This window comes from Haemaphysalis longicornis, unplaced genomic scaffold (genome assembly GCF_048455015.1).
Source record: "Haemaphysalis longicornis isolate Haplotype H1 unplaced genomic scaffold, Haemaphysalis longicornis Haplotype H1 scaffold_3, whole genome shotgun sequence".
NCBI lineage: Eukaryota > Metazoa > Arthropoda > Arachnida > Ixodida > Ixodidae > Haemaphysalis > Haemaphysalis longicornis.
In genome coordinates, this window is record NW_027526335.1 from 95,106,931 (window position 1) to 95,132,993 (window position 26,063).

General features: G+C 47.6%; 1 protein-coding gene across 2 annotated transcripts in view; it reads left to right on the plus strand.

The window, feature by feature from the left end:
• Positions 1-17,562, plus strand: part of LOC144174888 (alpha-tocopherol transfer protein-like) — a 54,600-nt gene extending 37,038 nt beyond the window's left edge. The window contains exon 8 of one of the 2 annotated variants that reach the window (XR_013323538.1): positions 17,011-17,562. Coding sequence is in view for 1 of the 2 variants with exons in the window: in XM_077703852.1 (XP_077559978.1) it covers positions 17,011-17,128 (118 nt within the window). In the remaining variant the exon portion in view is untranslated. The remainder of the gene's footprint in view (positions 1-17,010) is intronic. The other variant, XM_077703852.1, reaches the window with a different exon arrangement.
• The last annotated feature ends 8,501 nt before the right edge of the window (positions 17,563-26,063 follow it).

Consider the following 26,063-nt stretch of genomic DNA (forward strand, 5'->3'; position numbering starts at 1 on the left):
AAGTCGTAACGTGTACTAGATGACGCGTTCGCAGTGGCTGCACGCCCTCCGCAGCATCGGAGACGCTTAGCTTTTCCCTCAACTTCGGAGCATGCCTTGCTCTTCTCTGTGTATTAAGAGGCGCGTTCGCACGAGGCCGGCAGTCGGTGGATTCGGCACTATGCCTCCAAGCTGCCGGTGATATGTCAACACCACGCCAACGAAAACTCGCCAGCGCGTCAGTGTCTGTCTGCACGTAATCTTTAAACTCGATCATAATGCAATGATGACTGGAGCGCAAAATGGTGAATGCAGTAGATAAAACGTTAACTATACAAAAAGAAATAACCTCCCCCCCCCCCCCCCCAGAAAAAAAAATTCAACCGGAGATTCGAACCTCCTGCTACGATGCACTGCATTTAGTGCTTCAGAGCACTCGTCCCAACTAGAGAGGAATCTGGCGCTCGATGGCTTGTGGAAGTTACTATGGATTGCAGGCAGTTTCGTTTTTATTTTGGATTTACATGCGCGTATTTACCTACGCGGGGTGTTGGAAGAAGTGATCAAAATACATGTCTCCTTGAACTGCATGCCGCGCGCGCACTGACGCCGCCCTGGTGGAATGTTTTATAATCAGAGTTGCGAATCGGGTGGGTTATCAATTCATTGCCGCACAGCGAGCACGAAAACACAAATGACGGCGTTCTGTGCGGCGAAGTTGTCTGCGAATTAGTAGTTGCGGCGCTGCTCATTCGGCAGAGCAATGTATTGTCGAAGCTGACGACGGTTGTGGAGGAGGAGGTAAACTTTATTTAGTCAAGCTCTGTTACGGGGACGACGGTTTGAATCGCTTGGAACAGCCACACCTTACGTGCGAACGCCGGCTCCTACGGCGGCGTAGACCAGCAGTACTGGCGGCTCATAGGAACGCAGCTCGATGAATGTCACTAATTCATGCAAGGATAACTTCTCCAAAGGTAATCGGTTTCTTTTTTTTTTTATGAGCACAAACCTTTTGTCTTCTTATTACAAACCACCAGCGCCGAAACTTTTACAAGTAGTTTTTAAAATAAGTCCGAGTCCTAGTGTAGTTGGCGGCAAATGGCAAACCTGCTCCACAAACCTCCTCGACTCCGAGTCTGCTTTTTATTTAAACGCGCCGTTTTATTTCGTACAAAACCGGTTTTTCGTCACTAACTTTCTTGTTCGCCAGGTAATTTGTAAACGGAGAACAGGGCAATAAGAGTTTTTTTTTTTTTGTCAGAAAACACAATTTGCGCAGTCAGAGGTCCGTTTCGATCATACACAATCCGTTTCCAGAACTACCCATCATTCTCATTGAAGTGTAAGCGCCGCTGCCATGTTCGCTTTGACACTAGCGCCAGTTTCCCCTCCAGTTATTATTGTATGAAACTCTATGGTATATGCCACATTTCTTTGTTTTCTGTATGCAAAACTTGCGGTTATTATGCAATAGAAAAGTTAGCAGTTATCCAAGAAGGATAACACCACAGCAGCTACAATAAGGAAGCCGCCAAAACTTCAGCAAGCAGACACGCGCGTCCGACAAGTGCAGCCACTCTGGTGGGTAACTTTCCTCCGCATAGATTCTCTCCACCAACGCAGCCAGCTCCCAAAAAACGGACTTCGTTGGGCGGGGGAGTTCCGTACGCCGGTCAGTCGTGCGGCACTTCTACAATCTATACAATCCCATCACAAAAAATATATCATAGGGAACTCCAGTAGTATCTAGAGAAGGCAAGAAACGCATTGTGTGATAGCACTTGGACATGTAAACGTGTCGATGTACCTTTCTTTTAACAGTTTGTTGCAAAACATCCCAAAAGCCACCACATCCCGGCACAGAACAAAGCGGTTGATATAAGCGGCAATTATCCGAGCAAGAGATAGACATTCCCTTGTCGCGCAAGTATGTTTTCAGTAAGAGTTTTGATGTAAGCAGCTTAAAGGAATTTTTTTTTTGCGTCCGTCAAATCCCCACAAATATGTTTCACTAGAAACTGCGTTCTTCAGGCGGGTAAAAAGAGATTGCACATTTGCGATCGTGCTTCCGACCTCTGTGCAAGCTCACCCTGCGCAAAAAGTGCTTCCCGTACCTTGTATTTACGCTTTACAAAGAGAGTATTGGTCGACTTTTTGGCGTATTATTTACATTAAATTCGCTGAATCTTCTCCCACTTTTTATTGGCCTTAGATGTTCTACTAGCGTACCGGTTGCGCGGGCAAATGCAGCTTACAGCTCCCGTACGCGAAGCGAACTCAGTGAAGCGTCGTAAGCCAATATACGTATTGCATGTGCGCTAGCGTAGAGATACATTGACTTGGATTTTTTGCAAACTAGCAAAATAAAGCCACATTCTTCCGCACACAATTTTTGTCATGGCTTAGTTTTTTAACTTAGGGAATGAATTGCGACGATCTGCGGGCGGCCGGCCTAGTGTCGGCGAGCCGCAGTGGGCGCAGTCAAGCTGAGCGTATACACGAGTAAACGTCATACGAAACGTCATAGAAAATCGGCAAGGAGGATGCAGAGATTAGGGCAACACTTTAAAATTAATTTTCCTACTAAGAAAGTCGCGTAAACGCAACCAGAGTGGTCAAAACCTAGTCTAGAGACTCCAGACTATAATCTCGACAAGTAATATCCCGCCATGTTTACAAATCACTTCACCGTCACCTTCGGGTAATTCGACTTCCATACACAAGGTGATGTGTATAAAACAACGTCACAGTGTGTCCGCATGTGTTTGTGGTCATTCCTGTTGTTAAGGAGGCATATTCCTGCTTTCCGAACAAAAAATTCCCCCGCATTTCCCCGAGGGGGAGAATGTGAAAGTGCGAATGCACGGTTGTCGGCCCGCTTGCGGCGCTTGCGCTCGGCCCCCGCAGCCCACCGCCTCGCCGCCTTCTCTTCCATCTCTTCCATCGGGTTTGTAGTATCACGTGTACACCACGCAGTTATCAAGCCGCTATAACACCGCTGAGTCGCCAACGCACGCCGCTGACGACGTAGTTTGAATGCGTTAAAGATATAAGGCGCGTCACTAACACTGAAATCAGCGTCGCCTCCGTGGCTTGGTCGGTAGAGCGTCGCGCTGCGGCCGCAAAGTCCTCGGATCGAAACCTGGCGCCGGATGCTGTTTCTTTTTTAAATATAGAGGAGCACTGCGGACGCCGACGCCGCCACCGCCGCCGCCGCCGCCGGCGGTGGATGGTTTGGGGTCGCTTATAAAGTGCATTCGCACTTAAAAATTCGTTCTCCGTCATATTTGAACTTCGTTAGAATGGTGGCTTGGGCTGTTTGGTGCATACTAATCGAATTCGTAACAGCGCAAAAAGACGTGCAAAAAACAGCGCCATGTGTAGTCGTTTCTTGTCCAGTCTTTTCGCGCTTTTTGAATTCAGTTAGTTACATTTACATGCTTGAAGAATTTGGCGGGTATTCTCAACCCTCTGCCGACACTATGGCCAACAAATCGCGCAGGTATTGCCGTCCGCTAAACCATCGAATACGTGCTGAGACGTCCCACAGACCGCTTAAAACGTGCCGCCGCATTTCTAAAAACAAATATGCACCTTCCGCTCTTATAAAGTGGACAAAAATGAATCGCCAAGCTTCGTCTTGGAGCTGCAACAAAGAAATCGATAGGCTTTCACCGAACCGCGTCCCAACAGCGTACCCAACCGCGTCCCAACCGCGTACCAACAGCGTCCCAACAGCACGCTTAAAACGTGCCGCCGCATTTCTAAAAACAAATATGCACCTTCCGCTCTTATAAAGTGGACAAAAATGAATCGCCAAGCTTCGTCTTGGAGCTGCAACAAAGAAATCGATAGGCTTTCACTTGACCGCGTCCCAACAGCGTTATGTCGGTCGCTGGGAAATTGGGGCCCGAGAACAACACTTTTGTAGAAGGGTGGCGTAAATACACTGCAATGTCGCCCTTGAGGGTCAATACCCCGCCGTTATTTAGCTTACTCAGTTCCTTAAAACAGTTGAATCATCACAGACGAACCAAGCATAGCCTTCCGGGCTTTATCCATTCACTCTGGTGAGACCGGTATTGCGCACAGGTTTGGGCAGGATCGAAAGGCAGCACAGTAAAATGAGGCAATTTCTGATATTTATAAATAGTTAGGCTTTTAGGTAGAAAGAGTGAAGTTATTTGAATGATATAAAGGGAACTTGTGCACTCCCGCGAACCCATCTAAATTATAAAAGAATATAGCAAAGTGCACAACTGAGGAAGTGAATGTTCGCAGATTTCAGGTAGGCTTACTTAAGTGCTGCACGTGTCAATGCGGAGGGAAGAAACTTGAGTTCGTTCGTAGGAAGATATTATTTTTAGATAGGCGATTGGTGCTTTCTTCCTCAGGGGAATTTAATAAATCTCGCACACCATGACACAGGCACACACAGGCATAAATATTGAATCCAGCGCATTCGCAAAAATGTTTGTTGTGGGCGCTCTTCAGTCGATATGACAGCGATAGCATATATCCCGTAAACTAGTAATTTCTTCTTCATGTAGCTGTTGTTCGGAAATAGCGTTCCTGACCACGTGGAAAGGCCAACGCCGGGAGTATAATAAAATTTAAATTATCGTGTACTTAAGCGAAGTTATATACTCGCACCTGAAACGCAGACGTTCTCGCTATTAATTTGGTGAATTGGGTAGTGCAGGTGATTGTAGAAGGCTTCAGACGTTCATATAATACGGAAAAGCCTGAATTTCCAACGAGATGGAAGGTCCAATCGAGCCTGAATGTCCAACGAGACGGAATATCCACTGTTGGACCTTTCGTCTCGTTGGATCTTTCGTCTCGTTGGAGCTTCAGACGCTGAATCGTGTGAGCTGGAGGAGGGACTGGAAAACCCTACAGCATATTGTGATTGAGGGCACAAAGGTACGACCGCGGTGGGGCGATGGGGAAACGATGTTGACGGAGGCTTTGCGGATTTGGTGTGCGGAGAAGCCTCAACTTCAGGGCGATAGAGGGGACGAAGAGCCGGCTCGAATGGTGTTGGAGGAAAACTAGGGATGGGTACGTAGGATTATCAAACAGACGAGAATGTAGAACAGCGGGTAATGGGAGCGAAACCGGGGGCGATAAGGTGAGGGGAAGATTGGGCGAGACAAATCCATTAGTTTTGTTAAGGGTACGGCAAATAAGTTAATACACAGTCAAGCCGGTCACTGAAAACCGACGTCCCGGCACAAAGGGAGGGCGTCTAAATATCATGCCAATAGTAAGGCATTGGTTTGAGTTCTTTTCAGTTATGGGTAATTAATGTGCTAATTCACAATTTTTTTCCGCATTTTATATTCGTGTGTACTTACCTGCGGCTTAGCAACAGCAGCCTCCGTGGCAACAGCGCAGGGCAAAGGTCACCTCCAACACTTTGCATGATGGCCTGCGTGGCGGAATGGGATTGACATCGGCTTCGTAACGTGAAAGACGCAGGTTCAGTGCCAACCAACGGAAGCGGTGATCTTTTTGGAGCCTCTGTTTGGGTTGCTAACGTCTGTGAAAGCGGTGGCGTGACAACCGTGACCCCTCACCAGCTACGACGACAAGCTGGACCCCGAAAATGCTTAGCGCTAAAGAACTCAAAATTAATTGTCCGAAAGCAATCGGGGAGTCGTTTACGATCCCGCGTGCTTCTCCTAAGAGCTAGTTCGGGTCCGCAAGACCAACAAAGAGCTGCAAGTACTTCCTTCTCGGCGAGGCCGCCAGATCTGCTGCTTCTCGAGTATTTCACCGCTACTCCAAGCTGCGCCCATTTTTTTTTTCAATGCCAAACGCATGGCCCACTTCTCGATTAGAGTGATGGATAAGCGTCTTTCGGCCACACGCCGTAAAGTTTTGCAGAACGAGTAACAGGGCTAAATCGACCGTAGGATATTCGACAGCAGCTTGCGCCTGGTTGCTGAGGCAACCGATGCTCGCGGCTGCTCGCGACCGCTGAAGTAGCGGAACTCTGACCAGCGATAGACAACCAAGCGCCGCGGCGGAACGCGTCATGCTTACTATGGTCCCTAGAAATATGAGCTAGTCTACCGTCCGCGCGCCTTCTCTATGGGGATCTTGGGGAACAGCGCGAACTAACAGGGACACAATAAGAAAGAAGTGGACAGGACTAGCGCTGCGTCCCTGTTAGTTCGCGCTGTTCCCGAAGATGCAAGTACACCAACTCGCCCAACTCGCCACCCTGCTGCAGTTTATTCTCTATGTGGAGGAGTGTGCGCGCCGCTGATGCACGCACAGCGCTGCGCAGAGGGCGCTGCCAGCAATCGGAGCGCCCGAGCGGCGGGAGCGACAGCGGCCGCCGGCCGGCCTGTGCTGCGCGCTACTGCCGCGGAGAGCGGGCGCGCATCTGGGTTTGACGGCCATTTGAACGATGCGAATTGGTCAGACTCCGTTCAAGCTTCAAAGCATATACAGTAATCCCTCGTTATAATGAAGTCAGCAGGAAGGCGGATAATTTCGTTATAAGCGGTATTTCGATATAAGCAACCGCTCGAGAAGAGCTTAAGCAGTTGAGCTTTATTGCACCACAACTGCAAGGAACGAAAACACAATGTATTCAGAGAAGAAAAACTTTATTCGGGTGCAAAAAGGGAAGTGAGTTTTGGCTGTTTCAAGTTTTTGCCGGGCACGAGCAACCCCATCTCCGATTTGACCTGCAATGCATGAGGCCGTGGTCGTCGCCCATAAAAGTGGCAGTGGCTGTGGCCAATTTATAGGGAGGCGTGCGGGCGTCACGGAATGATACGCGAATTTCGCGCTGGAAACCGCCGCAAATGCCGTGGCTAGAGTCTAGGGTTGTGCTTGTTGCGCTCAAAAAACGATTGCCCGCTCACTCTGGGTACACAGCGCCATCATGAAAGCTGTCGGTTTTCGCACTAGAGGCTTATCATGATCACTGGGAAAATTTTCCTCGAGGTGTGCAGCCGTGACGTTTGCAAAATAAGCGCTTTTCGGCGTTCCCTCGTCAACGACACTGCTAATTCTACGGTTCGAGTGTCGGTGTTCGCACACCGTCGCGCCCACGCCAGTGACCAATGTCTAGGAACAAAATTTAAGGACCGTACTACGCAGTTGGACCGTTTGTCTAAACTCGGTTGACGCAAATCGAGCATGAACTGACTCCAGAAAATCGCCCGGGGAAAGACCAGCTTCCGTTGACCGGCCATGTTGACCGCCTGATTTGCCGATGGGTCGCCGCCAATGGGCGACGCCTCCGCTCGACACTTCGCTCTAAGCGGGTCAGGCTCTTCGAGCGCTTCGAGTAATGCGGCCTAAAAAGCATGCGTTCGGGGTTGGGACCAGAAGAAATTTCGAATAAAGCGATATTTCGAATAAAGCGATCTCGTTATAACGAGGGAATACTGTATTTGACTCCCAAGCAAAGAGAAGTGAGGATGGTTCCAAAGCGCCTAAAAAAAATTATGACGCGCCCACACACAACACAAATATTTTCCCGCGCTATATATCCACGAGGTTGCGGGTTCGATTCCGGGTCGTGGCGGCCGCTTTTCTGATGGAGGCGAAAAGCAAAAACGCCCGTGTGTACGTGATTTCGGCGCATATTAAAGATCCCCAGGTGGTAAAAATTAATCCGGAGCCCTCCACAACGGCGCGCCTCATCGCCTGCGTTGCGTCGGCGCGTTAAATTATATATCCACGGCAGTGAACGGCGGGGGTATACACAAAAACGCTTCTTTGTTAGGTAACTTAGTAGAAATACCATGTGATGTGCCCCAGCTAGCAAAAGATTCCGTGCCGACAGTGTTTCCGATGCCCCCCAGAATGTGTCCAAACCTTTTCCCTTGAAGATGATATCGAGGATAGAGCGCAGTGACACGATTCCATGGTTTGGCGGCTCGATCGTTCTCAATTCGCAAAAAACGTACTGGCATTAATTCATGCTTCGGTAACAAACTCTTCGTATTCGTAGGAACCCATTTATTTGGCTAATCTGTTTTGTGGAGGACGAAAATGCGCCCTTATAATCGGCTGAAAGCGCCCATACCTACGAATGCAGTACACCGAAGCGCCGTCCGCTGCACTGCTTCCCACGCCGACACTGGCCGGCCGCGCTCCGACTGCGTGCAGCGCCGCCGCTGCATGCATCACAGAGGAGCCCCCTTCGCGGCCGCCGGACGGCAGACTAGCAAGTATTTCTAGGGTCCATATGCTTACGTTGCCGCTTTCCAGCACGCGTCGGCCCAAGAGTAACTGGTCACGTGACTGAACCACTGCGAAGGGTAGCAGTCGTTAGAGAGTAGCAGGAGCAACAGGCAAGGGCTTGGATCGCCGCTTGGGGCCATTGCGTTCGGCACTAAAATTACAGGACGCGACGCTCTGGATTTAGAAGTACGCAACGCGATGTTACTGGCACATTCCCCGTGCGGAGGGCCAACGGTGAATTGCGCTCTATCCTTTCCAATGGTCGCGTTTTCTCGCTTGAGTGGCGGCATTGGCTGCCTGTCGCTCCCATTGTGTACATCACTACCGGCATTTCGTCGCCGTCATTTCCATTCCATCCTTCTTTACTGCCCTGCCCTGTTGCACACTCATTTTACGAGGAGTACATGCGGCCGCAGAAGTCACGGGTCCTGTCGACACGGCGTGCTGTGTGGGCATCGGCAGAGGCAGCTGGCGAGCCGGGCTTTGAATTGACGTCTTCCAGGCAACGTCCTCAGCGGAGCGAAAGCAGCGCAAGAGAAGCCACGCTATCGTTCCTTCCTTTTTTGACCTATATAGTGTATGACTGACAGCAAAAATATTTCCCGACTTGACTCATATATTGGCCATACAATAAAAACACAAACCGGTTCTCAGCTTAAGGTCGAGCAACCTGTCAAGGCTGTCAGGTTATATCTCTCAACGTCGACAGAGTTCTTGCGTGCTGGAAGTGAGCCTGACGCAGTTTGCTTTCTCGCGTTCGCTGTTTGCGCTGTTAAGTGGACACGAACCTGCTTCTGTGAGACGACCTTTGGCTGGCATTGCGCACCTCAAAAAGCGGACGTTTCCATTTCCCCCGCTTTGCTGACTGCGGCAAAAGGCTCGCAACACATATAATCACATCCGGGGTACGTTTTTTAAAGACGATAGTCTTTTTTGGGCTACTTAAACCCATAAATTTTGGTCAGTCTGTATGTCTGTCCGTCTGTCTGTCTGTGACTCGATTCAGCCACCCGGCCAAAGCAAAAGAATGCCTACGCAATAGTCTTATATAGTCACAGCTGAATCTACCCATCTATGTCCGGTGTAATGTTCATACTTGTCAACATTGTTGAAGAAGAACAAGACATTACGCAAATATGAGACAACAAATCAATAAACAAGTGATATTTGCAGTGTTCCTTTATAAAAAATCAAACATTCTTGACTTTTGCGAAATGCAATACTTCATCAACATCAGAAAAAGAATTCACTCCTCCATCGCCTGCTGTCGCCCGCGCCACTATAGTTTCTGGCGCCATTTTAAGAAATCAAACGGCAACAGTTACGCAAGGTTCCACTAGATTGGTTCCACGTTATGCTTGCAACGCACGTGGAGTAGGGAAACGCGGTTCTATAAACGTTGAAGTAGGGCGCCTCAATTAACGCGCGTCTTCGCCGTACGGCAGCGTTCGCATCGAGACACCCGGTTTGTAGCAGAGGAACGCGGGAAGTTTAAAATGATTTAAGCGAACCTTTGGCGTCTTTACCTTGGGAGGAGCGCGACGCAAGAGGAACAACATCAGAGGTGAGCGGGAAAGCGAAGGGAGGCATTTATTTTGCAAAAGCCGATAAAGACTGTCGTCTTTTGACGGCATTTGCAACGAAAGGAGCAGATACGCGGCCAATTTATCTCATGCCACGATGGAATCCAAAGGCAGACAGTTTCATAAATAAGTATACAAAAAAATGCGTTTGCATTTTTTTGTTTCCGAACAGCTGTTTAAAAACCTGCCGCTTTGGAGTTTCTAATTTAGATTTGCTCATTTCAGCCATTGCTGCTGTCATTATGTTTTAATTTCTTGTTTTTTTTTTGTGCCTGCTTCGAATACCTCGTGAGTGCCGACACCGCCGCATCATACTATGCCGACGACGACGCAGCCACATTGGCCGACCGAATGGCAGTGTTGGCGCTGGCTCACCGATGAAACCATCATATCAAATAAGTCGGCCAAAATGCCAGCCGATAGGTTGTCAGAGGTTGATCGTAAAGGAAGAACTACACCGCGAAAACATTGACGCGGTAAATACTGAGCCGTATTTCTGCGTACATTAATCCAAGCTTAGTATGGTAAATGAAGCAAAAATAACTTTAGAGTTGTGCATATGTAGTTGGCAATTTGTCTTCCGACGCTTTGCGGTGTTTGCTTCAGTGCAACTGCAGCTTGCTCATGCATGTGAGACTGCAACGTCTGTAGAACATAAAATGTCAGTTATGTGCGGAAGAAAAGATGCCGAAGTTAATCTTACCTAATAAAAAAAAAAAAGTCGACCAGACTTTCTGTTGTTTGGGGCACAGGGTAAAGCCTATACTTCCAATGCATTTTGGCCATTTTGAGGTACTTCTTTCTCGACATTTAATAAAGGTATCTGCATAATGCGTATATCATTTTCTTTAAAATTTTGTGCTCTTTTGTCTGTAACAGAATTATTATGTTCTAAATAAAATTCAATTTTGTAGTCATTTCTTTCGGCTAGTACCTAAATTTTGGCTTTATTTGCATGTTGAAAACTGTGTAACAAAAATAACGTTACCTGCATATTTCAAATTTTGGCACAGTAGTTGTGACAACTCATGTAGATGGCAGGGAAAAAAACATCAACTGTTTATCCCGCGATATGGAGAAAATAATGTTACCTGTTAAGGCAACAGAAAACAGGCAGCAGGGTTCGACGTAATGGCTGATCAAAACGGGGATCTCGGCTTTAATAACAGTGCCATTAACAAGATGATGATTGGGATGTTGGTAGCACATACTCCACGGAGGATTCAACATATTTCGACCACCGCAGTATCCGTCTACCACAAACGGAGACAGGCATAACTTTTGCATCGAAGCAGTAGCGTAGCCCGGGGGAGGTTTGGGGGGTTCAACTCCCCCCCCCCCCGAAATTTTCACTGAACCCCCTCCCCCTCCTCACTCCGTAGTTTTTAAGGAACCATAATCTTCCCACAGCACCGCGCATAGTGCCTCCTTTTCACCTAATTGGCGAACTAGGCTCGTAGCAAGGGATAATTATGAATGACGGCGATTTTCTAGCGACTTTCGGGGCCCCCGAAAAAAAAAAAAAGACTGCAAGCAAAGTGCTTTCTTCCGCTGCGCGTTTCGTCCCTCTAGCCCACTAGTCCACTCGGTACAAGCCTTGTTAAGATCGGCCAACAAGGGCCTGGGAAAAATTCCTCGCAAGCTCTCTACCGGGGTGTACGTGGATGAGTCACCTGAAGGCACGCGGCGTAACCGGGGGGGGGGGGCTTGAGAACAACTTTAACTCCCCCCCCCCCCCCCCCCCCGAAAAAAATCCTGGCTACGCGCCTGCATCGAAGACCACCTTGCTGGCAGTTCGGAATTACTTTTCTGTTGGCGATGCGTCTTGACAATGTTCAAACGTTGGAGGCTGTTGCACCTGTACTCTATATAGGGAGTCCTTGTGGGAACAATGGGAGCCTGTCCGAAGAATTTAACGAAAGCTCCGGCTCCTCAGCACTGCCAGTTTTCAATGCAGAATTGTGTTTTCGCGACTTTTTCGCTTGTCGAGTCACGGGGCGCTTCGCAGCCTACCCGGAAGATTAGCAGAGTAGCAGAAAGTTCATGGGTATTGTGGCTCGGCAATTGGAAGCAGCAAATGCTTCTGGGCTGCTTAGGCAAAGGTGGCTCCGATGAAGACTCGCTGTCTCAAAAAAAGCTGAGTCTTGTCGGCTCGACTGGCTTCTCAGTTCTGTTACTTCGCCCACGATGTAATGATTGGGTGGGCAATAAATCCGCAGTCATAAACTTTTCTTGTACTTTTCAAGTCTGTAATGGTCGCATAACTTTCCTTGGCTTTGCACCTTTGCTCTTCCATCAGTGCCTCAGCATTCGTTGAAACTTAAGAAGCGCCGAGCGTCGTAACTGCGGCCCGAAGGACAGAGGATCTCTGCTGGAATTCACATAAGAAGACTGCAGGTTGTCACGCTTCGTACGCAGATAGTGCACTTCTCAGGAGATGACAATACGGCCTCCCGAGATTTCTTGTCAATCTTGAGCTTTCTTGTGCAGCGCCTGGTCTTCAGAGGTAGGCGTCGATTGTATCGGAAATTATCGGGTTTCCTGGTCTGAATTTTGCTCTTGTGACTAATTTTCAGTGCGGCAACGGTGCTGGAGAAGGTTGATTCACGGAAGGTTTCATGCCGGCGGCACTTTTTCTGAGGCGAGCCCTGCCCGGTGGTAAAAGTTTCTTTATAAGCAGGGTCTATGCATGGCGCAGTTTCTGGACCTGCTCCGTCAAGCAGACTTCCTTGGCACGCATAGGATGGCGGCAAACACGTACTCGTCGGTATGAAGTTAGGGAAGCCTTCACCGAACATGAAGTCTGGGACAAACATGTACTCAAGCTGACCTGGTAACGGCCACGTGCGCGTTTCCTCAGGTGCCTGCGCTACGTGCAATTCGACAGGGACCGTTTCTGTTTCTCCAAGCTTCAAGATTCAAGATTGACGATAGGTTCTCGTCATCCCCCTTCACAACCCCGGGCAGGCTTTCGGTGCAGGATTATACGAAGCCTCTTGGCGTTTATCAACCTCCTGCCCGATTTCATCTTCGATCAAGTGAGAAATATCGAAATCCAATAGAAATAGATCACGTCTTATTTGTTGGAGTTTCTGTAAGTTAGCTTCAAGTTTTGGTACGTGGTGATGCGGTAAAGTCAATACTCCAGCTAACCAGATTGCTCTTGGCAGCGGTACTATGTGCCAAGCATGGTGAACTGGACGGAACGTGGCGTGTCTGTGTCAGTTGGAGAGTTGCGGTCTGTTTTCGTCGGTGCACCGGGGATGGCCGTGCCCAATGTCGGTAGAGTCTGGTTAGTCACCCGTCCCTCAAGGCCCAGTGATCGCGTCGGTGCCTTCGAGGGAGTCGTTGGTCGGTATTCTGTCACTAGGTGGTGAATGGTATTGAGTCTGATTTGTCCAAAGCCACTGGAATCCCTGCCGCTCTCCCGTAGGTCCCTGGTTAGATCTCGGATTTCTGCACGAAACGTTAAGGCAAGAGAAACAGGCAGCAGGGGTCGATGTGATGGCTGGCCCAAAGCGGGTCTCCGCTTTAATAACAGTGCTATTTACAAGATGATCAGTTCAGTTCAGTAAAACTTTATTGAGGTGGGGGAAGGGATTAAAGGGAGAAACTTGGGTGGAGTCCTCTTTCCAGGGCCCCAGAAGCTTATTGGGATGTTGATAGCATACACCACACGGGTGATTCACCAGTACCTATGTAATAAAAAAAATATTGTTTTGAGATAATTGATTTTAAAGTAAAAAAAGTGGAAAATAGTCCTTTTTCCCCACATGCACCATTCAAGTCAGTTGCGTTTAAAGCGCAGGCTTTGTAACCACCGTAAAGGTCATTTTCCCGCTTTTTAGCCTGTCACCTGTCTTGCCTTTCCTTTTTTGTGAGGTTCCGTGCAGCTGTCTCCGCAAAATATCCTCTCTTGTGGTCAACCTCCTTCAGCCACTTGATGATGGTGTTGCGCCAGTTTTCAATCCGAATGATCTCAGTATGTTGGCTCATGCGATGTTACCATCACTGAATGAAAGAACAGCCTCCAGTGTTGCAATATTAGGAGTCCGAAGCCCAAGAAAGACATTTTTGGCGCTCTGCTCCAAAGCAGAAAAACCGGAAAAAACGTGCACAGCGTGTTTGGATTGCCGTGGCTAAAAAATGAGCCATGAAATGGTTGCCAATTTCCTAAAAGAGCAGATTCCATTCCAGCGTTTTGATCTGAAGTTGGAAGCGTGTTGATGAAAAAAATGACAATAAACATAGGGAAGATATTAAATGGCGGCCCTGATACTTACTACTTGTTTTCGGAAAAATTCTTTTAGAGCCAGAAATACGACTTTCTTAAGAAATTGTGGCTGTGGAAAATGTACGTAAGGAGATGAACTTCCCTAATTGCGGAGTCACTTTCTTAATAATTTCGCCCTAACCTGTGCCATTAAGCGCGAAGAAATTTGCGAGAAGCCCTTTTTTGCCCAGTGTGGACTGGCAAGTAGTTCCTAGAAAACTACCTGGCAAATGAACCCGAAGCTATCTTTGCGGCTTCGATAGATTGTAGTTTCTGTCCGACATCACAAAAGTTCAGTCACCTCAGAACGGAAACGCAAACTACAAGAAAAGAAGTGTTCATAAAAAATAAACGCAAACAATTGAACTCAATTATTTACAAATTAGAAACTAGAAGTAACGAACAAAACTAACGAAATCAAAGTTTTTTTTGTTTTATGTGGAGTCATCTGTTAAGTTTTCGGTTTCATATGCATTAGGATTAACGGGAGCTGTAATTCCGAAATTTTCTTGGTAATATTTGTCAACCGTTTTTGCGCTGTTTGCTTAATTAACCAGTACCAACTCGCCCTATTGACAGTTTTTATACAGTCATCTCACTTACTCGCCACGTCAAGCCTTCCGCGACTATTCACGATAATGTAGACGAAACACAAGAAGCACACAAACAAGCTATGGAACCAACGTTGCGAGACGGTGTATTTGCTCGAAAAATAGAAAATTGGGTAAGTCATAGTGTCTTCATAATATTGTGAGTACAAATTTTTGGTCGCAGGAAACTTCAGATAAAAACGGTAGGAAATAGAAACGTAAAAGCAGTAAAACGAAACTAAGGAAATCACAAATGTCTATCCCCCTCGCGCGATGAAAACAAAAATATAATATTCACACACAGGGAAACTCAAACAGCCAAACAAAAGAAATTTTAACTAAAACCAAAAAGTAACAAACATAACAAACGAGATCAAAGATGTTTTTGATTTCGTGAAGTCATCGATTACCTGATCGGTTTTCTGTAAAGTTGTGCAATAGGTTTAACGGGAATTGTAATTCCAAAATATTAAATCTCTGGGTCCCGCAGTTTGTGCTGAGCGTTGATGATTCAGGCAGTGACTCAGTCAGTGAGTTAATGGGGCGCACTTTTTTCACTGAGTATAGATGAAGGAAACGTCGTGATTCGGTCATCTTAGAAGCCGTTTTCAGAGCGGTGTTTTTGTAAATTAGATTTATCGGCATTGAATATTTCCCACGTCAGGTTAACCTAGACTCGATTGATAGCTACAGAACATTCGTGAGGAAGTCCTGCTTGAAGAACCATTCCAATTATTAAAGGTACAATGATAATACAGAACTAAATAGCACTGCCAGCGCGTGTTCGTGCATTATAAATTCTGGCACTAACACTCAGAGATCGATTTAAGCAGGATACGAGATGCCACACATTCAGCCTCAACACATACGCTCTCATCCTGCGGCTGCTTTTGTGGCAGCCTGTTTCGCGACCGAAAACAAAGAAAAGAAAAAAAAAGTTTAAGCAGTTTCGTTCAACGTGAAGGCTGTCAAGTGCGGAGCAGTGATTCGCCAGACGGGCTTTGGCGCCGTTCTCCGCTCTTTGCTACCACCCCCCACGTTCTTCCCCTCCCTGTTCCCTGTCTCACTCCCCTCTCCATGAATTGAACGGAGGTTTGTTCAATTGAATTCAATTTTCCCGCCCTCGCAGTGCTTGCGCGTCTTCTCCTGGGGCTGCTCGCATCGTCTTTTTCATTCTTTTTGTTTTGTTCTGCCTCGAACAGCAAGAGCGGGAGTTCTGTTCATTTGTTGCTTGCTTTTATCTCGCACGCGCTGGAGCCTTTCTGCGCCATTTCGAACGTGTCGTTTGTTTCTTCTGCGGTCACTTTTTCCCGCTTACTATCATAAAAACCAACCCAACGAGCATTTCTAAATAAATGAACGCTGGGACTGCCGGTTCAGTACATATATTTTGCCTCAGATGTACCTGCACTTTCCTTTGCGGTAAATAATAGGGACATGCATGGCCAGTACCAGAGATTGCAGCAGTTTCAAAGTGCTCTGCTTATAGAAACATCTTCGAAGGAATTTTTTTTTTGACATCCACCTCAATGTAGCCGCACGGCTACAATGGAAAGCTGTACAGCTTTTTCAGAAACTTCGCAGTTGAAGAAAAATTCCTGGTCCATCATTCGAACCCAGGACCACCGCCTACGCCGGGCCAGTCACTCAACCAACTGAGCTAGCGAGGAAACTCAAAAGCATGAAAGGAGGCTTCTAGCACGAAAGAGAATTGATTAACAACTCGAAGTGATGGACAGGACGAATCCTGAATCAGGACGAATTTTTTCTTCAACTGCGAAGTTTCTGAGAAAGCTGTACAGCTTTTCTTTGTGGCCGTACGGCTACATTGAGGTGGAAGTCAAATTTTTCTTCGGAGAAACTGACTCCACCTTGGGGATTTCCCCTAAATCTGCTCTATAAACATCTTGTTCAAGTATCCTTTTAACTTTTGGTCGGAAGGCTGAATCTAGGGACAAGTGGGTATCTTTTCGAAGCCTCTGTATGGGTGCATGATGCCGCGTTACCGCAGTGTGTAGATAGCGTGACAGAGGACGAGGTACGACGACAAGCCAGGATCCTAAAGTGCTCTGCACTTAAAAGTAACTGAATATCATTTGCTGGATCTATCTTGAGTATTACGTGAATAGCCCGTAGTTCTCTCTCGTGATCTGCATGTTCGGCCGGCTCGATCCGGCCTCAGAAGCACGCAGCTCGGCATTTCTCGAACGCCGCGCACGTACACCATGCCAACGAGGCTTTGTGCTCTAAACGACTCAGTGGTGACGTGTGCTCGCTTTGGCGGTAGCAATGGCAATCTGTCGCTCCCTTTGTTGTCCACCTGTATCGGCATTTCATCGCCGTCATTGACGTTTCATTCTCTTTTGAGGTCCTGCACTCGCTGCATACACAACGCATGGAGACGGTGGCTGGAGTCGTGGAACCCGTCAGGCAGCGTGCGGTGTGGGTACCTGCGGAAACAGCTGGCGTGCGGCGCTTGTGCTTGACATCGCTTTGGCAACGTTTACAGCAGAGCGAAGGCAGCGCCAGTGAAGCCAAGCGCTCTTTCCTTCTTTCTTCTGACGCTCACTGGAAGTCTGGCAGCAAGACTTTTCGTTGCGGACATGACGTAAATATTGCTCATACAATAAAAAGGCGAGCCAGTTCTAAACCTAAGGGTCAGCAACCCATCAAGCCTGCCAGGGGTCAAATGACTGCTTTCAGAATCCAAAGTGTTTTTCCTGTTGGGACGGAGTCTCACGCCTTTGCTGCTTGGCGTTCGCGGGTTGTGCTGTTAGGCAAACACAAACATTCCCGTTTGAGTCGGCGTTTGAGTGGCATTGCGCTCATCGAGTCCACTGTCCTGCTGGTTGCTGCAAAGGGCGCCCAACCCCTGGAACCACATCCGCGGTACGTTTGTTTCTTATGTTATATGACGGAATAAAAATGGGCTCGGTTTTAACCGGTTTGTATTGAAAAATATGAACTGCACGGCTGGCTGCGGCAATTTGTGCATGGTCAACTGATTTAACGAAGAAAGTGCGGGGCAGTGAGTTATAACTACACTTATGCAAATTTTACACTAAGACGACCCGGCATGAAATTATGGTCCCCAACCAAGAGAATAGGGCATTTCCTAGCGATTATTGCCATAAAGCTGTTATTGATTGCTGTTATTGAAGAACCGAAAAGTCCTTCCAAGGTCCCGACGTCTTCTTTAGATTTTCTACGAGCGGCCGTAGTAGAATTTCACGGTAAGTTACACGCGTTGGTGTGGGTAGATTGTTGCGAACTATGTAGCATTCGTTGCGCTTCATGCAGATCGTGCAATGAACTATGGTCATCCCACCATTCCCGAAATATGAGAAGGGCTGTGGTCTGTAGTAAAAAATAGCAAAAATGGTTGGAGACAGTGTTAACCTGGCTAAGAGCGCAAGCGTGAGAATTCGGGGGACTCGTCGAACGGAAAGTAGATCGCATTGCTAGCTAACGTAACATTTTTTTATTTAGATAATCATGTAACCACAGTCGTCCACGCCTTTTTGTGATACATATCATTGTCCCGTAGCCAAGGACGATGCAGGTTTCTTTCAGAAACAAGATTTATTGCAGCGAACTTGTGCTCCGCAAAGTACCTAAAAGAAATACGCAAGTGTCAGAGGAGCACTCAACGCTGTGATGCACCGACAATGGTCGGCAAAACAAATGCCGTAGCATTTACCCTGCAAGCATTCATCGCTCCAGGTTACTGAAGCGAAGCTTTCTTGCTCCCGCTGTTGGAGGTGCCGTAACCGAAACGCAATGCAGGAAAGACAAGTCCATACAATTGGAGGACACATGATGATGGTGATGACGACGATGACGACGGTGATGATGATGACGATGAAACAACAAAAAGCGCTTTCCGTGCTCGGTATAAAAACTGCGTTTCTCGCATTATGAAAACGACGTCTCTCCGAGTGCGTCATCATCGCATTCAGGTCTCTCAGCATTTCCTTTGGGTTCGTTGGCTGGAGTTGGATTTGGACTTTGGCTGATTTGAAGCAGTCTTTGGCTTTGGAATTTGCAGGAGGGTTGCAAGCTGGGCTAGTTGGAAAGGCATTTTTGGATAAAGCCAGCGCTAACTCAGACGAAGACCGTATACCACAAGGACAGCCGCTGGATGTCCTTGTGGACAGCCAGCGGCTGTCCTTGTGGTATTCTTTCTTCGTCTTCGTATGAGTTAGCGCTGGAATTTGGTAGTTTGAATTTGGACTTTGGGAGCATGGGTTGGTAGGGGGGCGATCACCTTTTCTGTGAGGTATTCATTTGGTGTTGTCGGTGTTTGGATTTTGACTCACAAGCAGATTGCCGGTTGATCGTTCACACTAGGACTTTCACTCCCGGGTGGTTTGCACTTTGATCGTTGACGATCTGACTTTGATAGCAGCGGCTTTGACTTTGGTACTTCGCCACTTGATTTTTGCACGCATCAAAGCATCGCGGTTTGACCATCGTTGTCGTTAGACGGAGGGGCTCTGAACTTTTTCTTTCTGGAATCATCGATTAGGTCGAGAACACTGGTGATAAAATAACGCTCTCGTGTAGTGATGACAGAGCGGTACACATTCTTTTTCAAATAGGACATATTTTCAGCATAGAAAACAAACAGGGGAAAATGCGCGCAGATGATGGCAACGAAACACAGAAGTAAACAAAACAGAAGGCATGATTCGTGGCAATATTTTGCCCTTATTCGAAGAATTTGTTGATTGGAGGACGCATCTCATGGAACAGTGGGCTCTGGCTTCAACATTTACTGTGGCCCATCACAATGTTTCCCGAGCTGCACAATTACTGACACGTTTCGTAAGCGTCAAAGAGAATGAATTAATCAATTCAATGTCCTCTCGGTCACCGATACAAGGTTTGTCATCCACCACATATTTTTTTTGGCCCCGCTAGTTCGCTACAAGCGCGACAGGTAAGGCTTGAGGCACGAATGCGCTACACACGTTTAGTGGCTATAACCAACTGAAATAATTGTTGTTTATTTCTTTAACTCCACCAGCCTGCATTGAGTAATCGGTGATAAATTTGTGATGTACAGCCGTAACATCTTGGTACACAGCACTCACCATGATATGTTATCTCAAGCGACTGCCAAATAACCCACCATCGATATCACTGTAGCCTTCAGAGCTTCTGCGTGCCATCAAATGGCCACGAGAAAAATCACGTAAACGCCTTGTGAAAACCATCCGGGGCCGTCGAAAATTTTCTGCTTTTCCACATGGCTTCAGTTGTCTGGACAACATTTAAACAGAGCTGATGACTTTAAGAACGTATTGGTACGAGCTAGTTGTTACTTCATGTTAAACCACCGTTAAGAGCACCAAAAACCAGACGTGACGTGATAGAGAACGCGAGGCGTCTTTCCGTACGTGTCAGTTACGTACTTCTGTTTTTTGTTGCGCTTAACGGTGGTTTAACCAATATTTAGAGGTTGGGGTTGATGATACACCAGTGAGGAACGGTGACTGCCTGGTTTGCTCTCGTTAAACGAGAATCCTCCTGAACACAAGCCCTGGAATGCCGTAGCACACCCGCAACTGGTGAGAACGAAGCGCATTTATATCTTTAAAAAGCATATATATGGTTGTGCAGGGTATACGACCAATAATCTACATTTAATTAAAAGCCAGCGCATCTAGCACAACCTGTAGACTGTCGTTAGAGCAGTATTCTTCAACCGAAGGCGAAAACAATTTCCAGACAGGCGCTCAGTCCTTCTAGGGCAGATGCACTAATCGTAAAATCCATCTCCTACAGATAATCCTTCCACAATGCCCGGGGCACCGAACAAATTTCCAAATCATGCAGCGGCTTTGTCGGAAGAACGTAAAGATATTGCGTATCGTGAGCTTGGAGAGACACCAGAAATAAAACGAGAGGCTCTTGACCAGCTTCGAAGCTACTATCAGGTCGGCTCAGTGTGGTAGCAACAGTCTTACAGCAGTTACTAGTGCTACCTGGCAAATCAAATGGAATTGAATCACAATGGTGGATCCGTAATTAGAATCATTTGTCGCACTGTTCCTGAAGCAGAATAACACCGCGCGGATGCTAGAAAGACCCCGATAACGAGAAAAGGCACGGTATGCGATGCAGCCAACCTACTCAGCCTACTCCTGGATATTAGCGCCATGTGTAGCAACCACTGAAAATATATCTATGAACCACTCGTGTCTCGCGGTAATTTCTAAATAATTCCTAATTATGGGCGACATAATTTCTAGATAGTTCTATATATATTTCTGTATATTTGAATTAATACCATGAAAGAAAATAAAACAAAGTATGGCCGAATGGTCTATAAAGCACTGGAGGTAGTGCATTGCTCGCAATAAGGAGATACGAATCCCCGATAGGGCTTGTGTCTTTTTTTGGAGGTGATTTATTTTTTTACATAGTGTTTCCTGCACTGTGTTCACAATTTGCGCTGCAACCTTCATTGCTTATTGACAGAGTTGGCAGATTGCATGCAGACTGACACCGACGCGCTAGTGAGTTGTTGTAATGATGTTGACATGAGTAACGATAGCTTGAGGGTACAGCGCCGAATCACCCTACTGTCGGCCTGTTGCGAACACACCTATTACGACACAGGGATGAGGCGGGAAAGCTCCAAAGGTGATGGTGAAGTACCTCGAATTTGTTGAGCGTCTCCGATGAGGCGAACGGTGTTCATCCACTGCCTATACCCCTCGGCTAGTGATCGTTGTGATTCTAAGCACTGCTAGCAGGCTCATTCGACCTATTCCTGATACGCCCAACCAACGATAACGTCGGATGCCAGCTGTTCTTGCACGGAACCGAAACCGAAACTGGTTTGAATTCCCATCTCGGACATCGACCAGTCACACCGCAAGACGAATACGCTTCACTGCTGACATCTGTTGCGGCCGCCGCATATGTCGCAGGGTATTTTTACGTCTTTCGAGCTTTGTAAATTAAATACGCCTTTATTGACTGGATGAACGATAAAAAAGTGTGTTTAGTTGAGACAGTCAATGCAATGCAAACAAAAACTGAAGTTTGACAGATTCATTTCAGTGTCCCATTAAGGCAACATGCAGCTGCAATGAAAACGCATACGCTATGTTTATTCAAGCGCGGTACTCTAGGAGCCATGACTTTGTCAGTTATCCTGTTGCAGGACAAAGTTTCTGTGACTAGTTGAGAAGTTGCATTCTTGCAAGCATGCCACCTGTAGAGCCCGTCATGTGCAATATGGACTCACCTGGAAAGAATAATTGTGCTTTTAAAGTAATTTTTAATGCAAATACAAGGAAATAAACTCAATGAGACATGATTTGGCTGACCGTTTCTTTTTCTATCAGCAAGTGTAGTCCGTACTCAAATGGAAGAGAGCCACTGAAACTCCTTCATCTTCTACTTGTTTACAGTGTCGGCTTTTCGGGTACGACCTGGGCAAGCTATACGGCGTGATACCGGATGACCTTATTCCGTAGGCAGACGGGGTAAGCTCCGAAGGCTTTAACTACGACGAGATGCAAAACGATCAGCAGACAGCCGCTGCATTCTTCTACGGCGTGAATCGTTACGATTTTTCCACAGCACACCAAAAGGCCACTGTGTAGTGGTGTTAACACAGGGCTTGGGCATGCAAACTCTTCGTCATGCCTGTCGTATAAAATACACGCCACAAACTGCACAGGACGCTGCGTAACGGTCTTGGTAAGGGACATACGAACACTCTCGTTGGACCGCTTTTCAGTGCCCGGAAAAAGTTTCCGTGATTTTGTAAGTTGAGAGAAGAAAGTTCGAGGGCACCTAAGCAATTGTTATGGTTGGTGAAGGCGAAATCATGAATGTTTATTTGAACGCCTGCGGCGCTTTGCTTTCAGCTCGCGTTGCCGTAGGCTTCGTTATCTTATCACCTCAGTCGCTTAGCCTCACAACCTCCTTAACGCTTTCGAATGGCTTCGATCTGTCTCCAGCGCGTAGCGCCACTTCTCGTTCTTACTGCCGTGTAATGGAAGAGTTGACAACGATGGCAAATTTCGCCGCCTGTCTGTCCGCTCATTTGGCTACGTTCTTCGCTCCCTGACTCCATTTCGATGCCCTGGGGTGAGCGGCAACATTCTGCTACCGGTGATTTGAATCTCGCGTTATGCAACGCTTCATAAAGAGCCGTTTTACGGCTTCCGCCCCCTGCGTCGGCTTTCTCGCTCAAATGTAGTTTTGATGCTATCTCATTAAAAGACGATCCTAAATTTCAAACCCTACAAGCAAAAACGCAAGTTACTGGTGTTTTACATGGTATTCCAAGCAGTAACAAACTCCAACGCTGCGCAGGCAGTGCTTGCAAAGTTAGTTTGCATCGTCGACAGTCTATATGCTATTACACGGCGATATTGTAGCGAAAGCTACACTACGCAACCTCGGGCAGTCTTCGCGGGGTGACCAGTTTTGACCTAGAGAGCTGGAGGTCAAACCACGCCCCCTTCCGCAAGCGCCCATGTTTACCCGCTCCTGTCCGGCGCTACCCGAACTCATTCGTTGCCAAAACATTTTCCTATGTAGTCTCTCCGTCGAGTTAAATGCCTCTCCCATTTAGAACCATCTCTGGGAATTTGTTTTGCTACTCTGGTGGTTCACCGGTTCTCAGTTCGTCGCACGGTAGAAATTGCAAGGGTAGAGGGTGCCTGATATGCTGTCCTGGTGATGGTGTTTATTTGCTTGTCTTCTGTGCTCGTAAGTTTGTGTTACGGTAAGTTCTGTGATATCCGGCTCATGATCCCTCGCTGCATGAGGCATTGTTTCTTCTTCTCATTTTCCTGCTCTTCTCTTGGTTAGTCGTTTTATAATCTAGAAAGTTGGTTATTTCTCTATTTTTGCGACCGTGAGATTAGCTCTGCCGCTTGACTCAAGAGCCAAGCCGAGCCCTTTTACGTGATAGATCTCCGGCCGTTCGTTTGACAAACAGAGCTTGCGCCGAAGACCGAACCGGGAGAATTTCGATAAGTAGTGCGAAAATTCGCGCAATTAGACGCGATATACCGGGCTTAATTTTAGTTCGTTTCGGCTTGTAATAGATGCTCTCCTTGATTTTTGATATACTGGCGTTAATTTTTTGCCTCCTCTTTTTATTTGTCACCCCAGCCGTTCCGGTTGAAAACATGCCGCAGGGGCTCAGTGAGTAAGGCGTTGCGCTGCTGAGCCAAAGGACGTGGGTTCGATTCCCGGCAGTGGCGGCTGTTTTTCTGATGGAAGCCGGAAACAAAAACACCCGTGTGTCGAGACTTCGGCGGACGTTATATGGTCGAAATTACTCCGGAGCCCTTGAAATCGGCGCGCCTCACATCCCAGGTGTGGCTTCGACCTGTGAAGTATCGAAAATTAAACTTTTGAACTTTCTCTGGAGACGCACTTTGGTGTGACGGCTTTAGATGCGTACGCGGCTGCCGACCGTGTCTGCCGAGCATGCTAAATTTGAAAGGGCGTAGAACTAACTTCAGTGCGCAGGCGCGACACCTGCTGCAAATGCGTATCGTTTATTTCGTCTTCGCCTTAGTATCCTTGGCCTCCTTTCCAAACTTCAGTTGTCACTGCGCCATATTCCAGATTTATGCGAGCTCTCGCATCTGTATGCCTCAGTCGTAGCTTCCGGGCGGCAGCTATGACTTATTTCCGTGGAAGCATGATGAGCACGGCCGATAGCGGACTTCTAGCAGCCACGGGAAAATCGAAAAATGAGTCTAATAACGCTATCGTCTGAAAAGTAAGTGTATGTTCCGACTACAAGCAGCAGCTTCCGACCAGGATGTTTCGCAGGGGCAAACACAGAGAAGCCAGGACACATCCTAAAAATCATGCACGGTCAGCACCTGCCGCGAGCCGAGGGGGGGGTCGTTAACAATTAATTAGGCGCAACTAATCGGCGGATGGATAAGGTAGGTCGAGAATTCGTGCGAAGGAAAAATTTCCGGTTTTCTGGGAAAATTCGACGGGCAGAGTTTGCTCGGTAAAGGCGTCCAGGGGTGACTGGCTCAGATCTTTGTGGAGCCTACTTGCGTTTTCGTTGGGGAAATTCGATCAGACGAGCGCCCTTCTCCACTTTTTGGTGCGCAGCACTTTGGCGCCCGCTACTGTAGTTTGACGGCCGCGTTATCCGCTTTACCGAGCGAACGAAAGTAGAACCAAAGACAGAAGGAGAACTGAGGAGGGAAGTGTAGAGAAATGTGAGGGGGAGGCAGTGAAACATGCTGGGCGGTGGCGACGCGCTGCGAGATGACGCCACAGCAGTGCGTGCCCTCGTGAGCTCGGTGACGACGCGTTTACTTCCTGAAACGTAGTTCGCGCCGCCGACGCCACGGCTTACCATGGCTGACATTTTCGCACAAGGTTCAAAGACATTTTGCAGCAACATGCTCCGGCGTTGTCGACGCGCAGTGAGATAGCGGCAGAGTAGCGCGCTGCCATGTGTTCGGCCATCACGCGATCATTTCCTGAGACGCAGCAGCTATGCGCCGTGGCCGAGAAGACTGCAGTTCGCTCTCCGCACAAATTTCGGATTAGGGAGAATTCTAATCGACAGCTATTTTTACGTTGGGGTCGCAATTAACGTTCTGGAAAGTTTCCGATTGCTCATTTAAGCGGAAAGCAAGAAAACAGAGGCGGAGCAGTGGTGCTAAGTAATAGTGGGGAAGGAGGCGGTGGAAGAGGGGGGGGGGGGTTGGTTGGTGACAAGTGCCCTTTTAGCATCCCTCTGCCGCCCCTTTTGGACCCCTCTGCCGACGCCCGTGGACACAGGGTCTCCTAACCAAACTATGCCATCGGTGGCCCACAAAGGGCTACAAGCGTTCTCAGGGAGCGAAAAAGAGGAAATGTCGAAAAATTGAAAAAAAAAAAAAAAAACATACATTTGGCGTAGTTACCTTACGTCAGAGCGAATTCCCACCACCCGAAAGGGGTTCTGGCACACTCGACGTTCGCGTCGCTTTTTCTCCGCTTACAAGTTCAACATCCTTTGCTAGAAAAGAAACAGGCTTGGCTCTGATAAAACCGGTTATCTGACCGCTAGCGTAGAACACGTGTGGAAATGTCGAGAGGGTGCAGTGTACGATATACCCCGCTCTTATCATATGATCATACATCTTGTTCATACATATGTAAGACTAGCCGCTGCCGCAACGAAGGACTCGCAGGAAGAAACGGGCACGTGCGCATAGATAAACACGCGCAGAAGCTTGCCTGGGCATAGCGCAAGATACGGACGCACACCCGAGTATAAAATTACTTCGGTTGTATACTGTTTTTAGCCTCTTTAGACCATTAAATTTTAAGCCAAGTGCAGGGTTGCACTGTTTGCAATGGTTTTAGATATGTAGATGACCTTTTTAATTTTTTTATTTACTGCCCTTTTTGAACACTGCT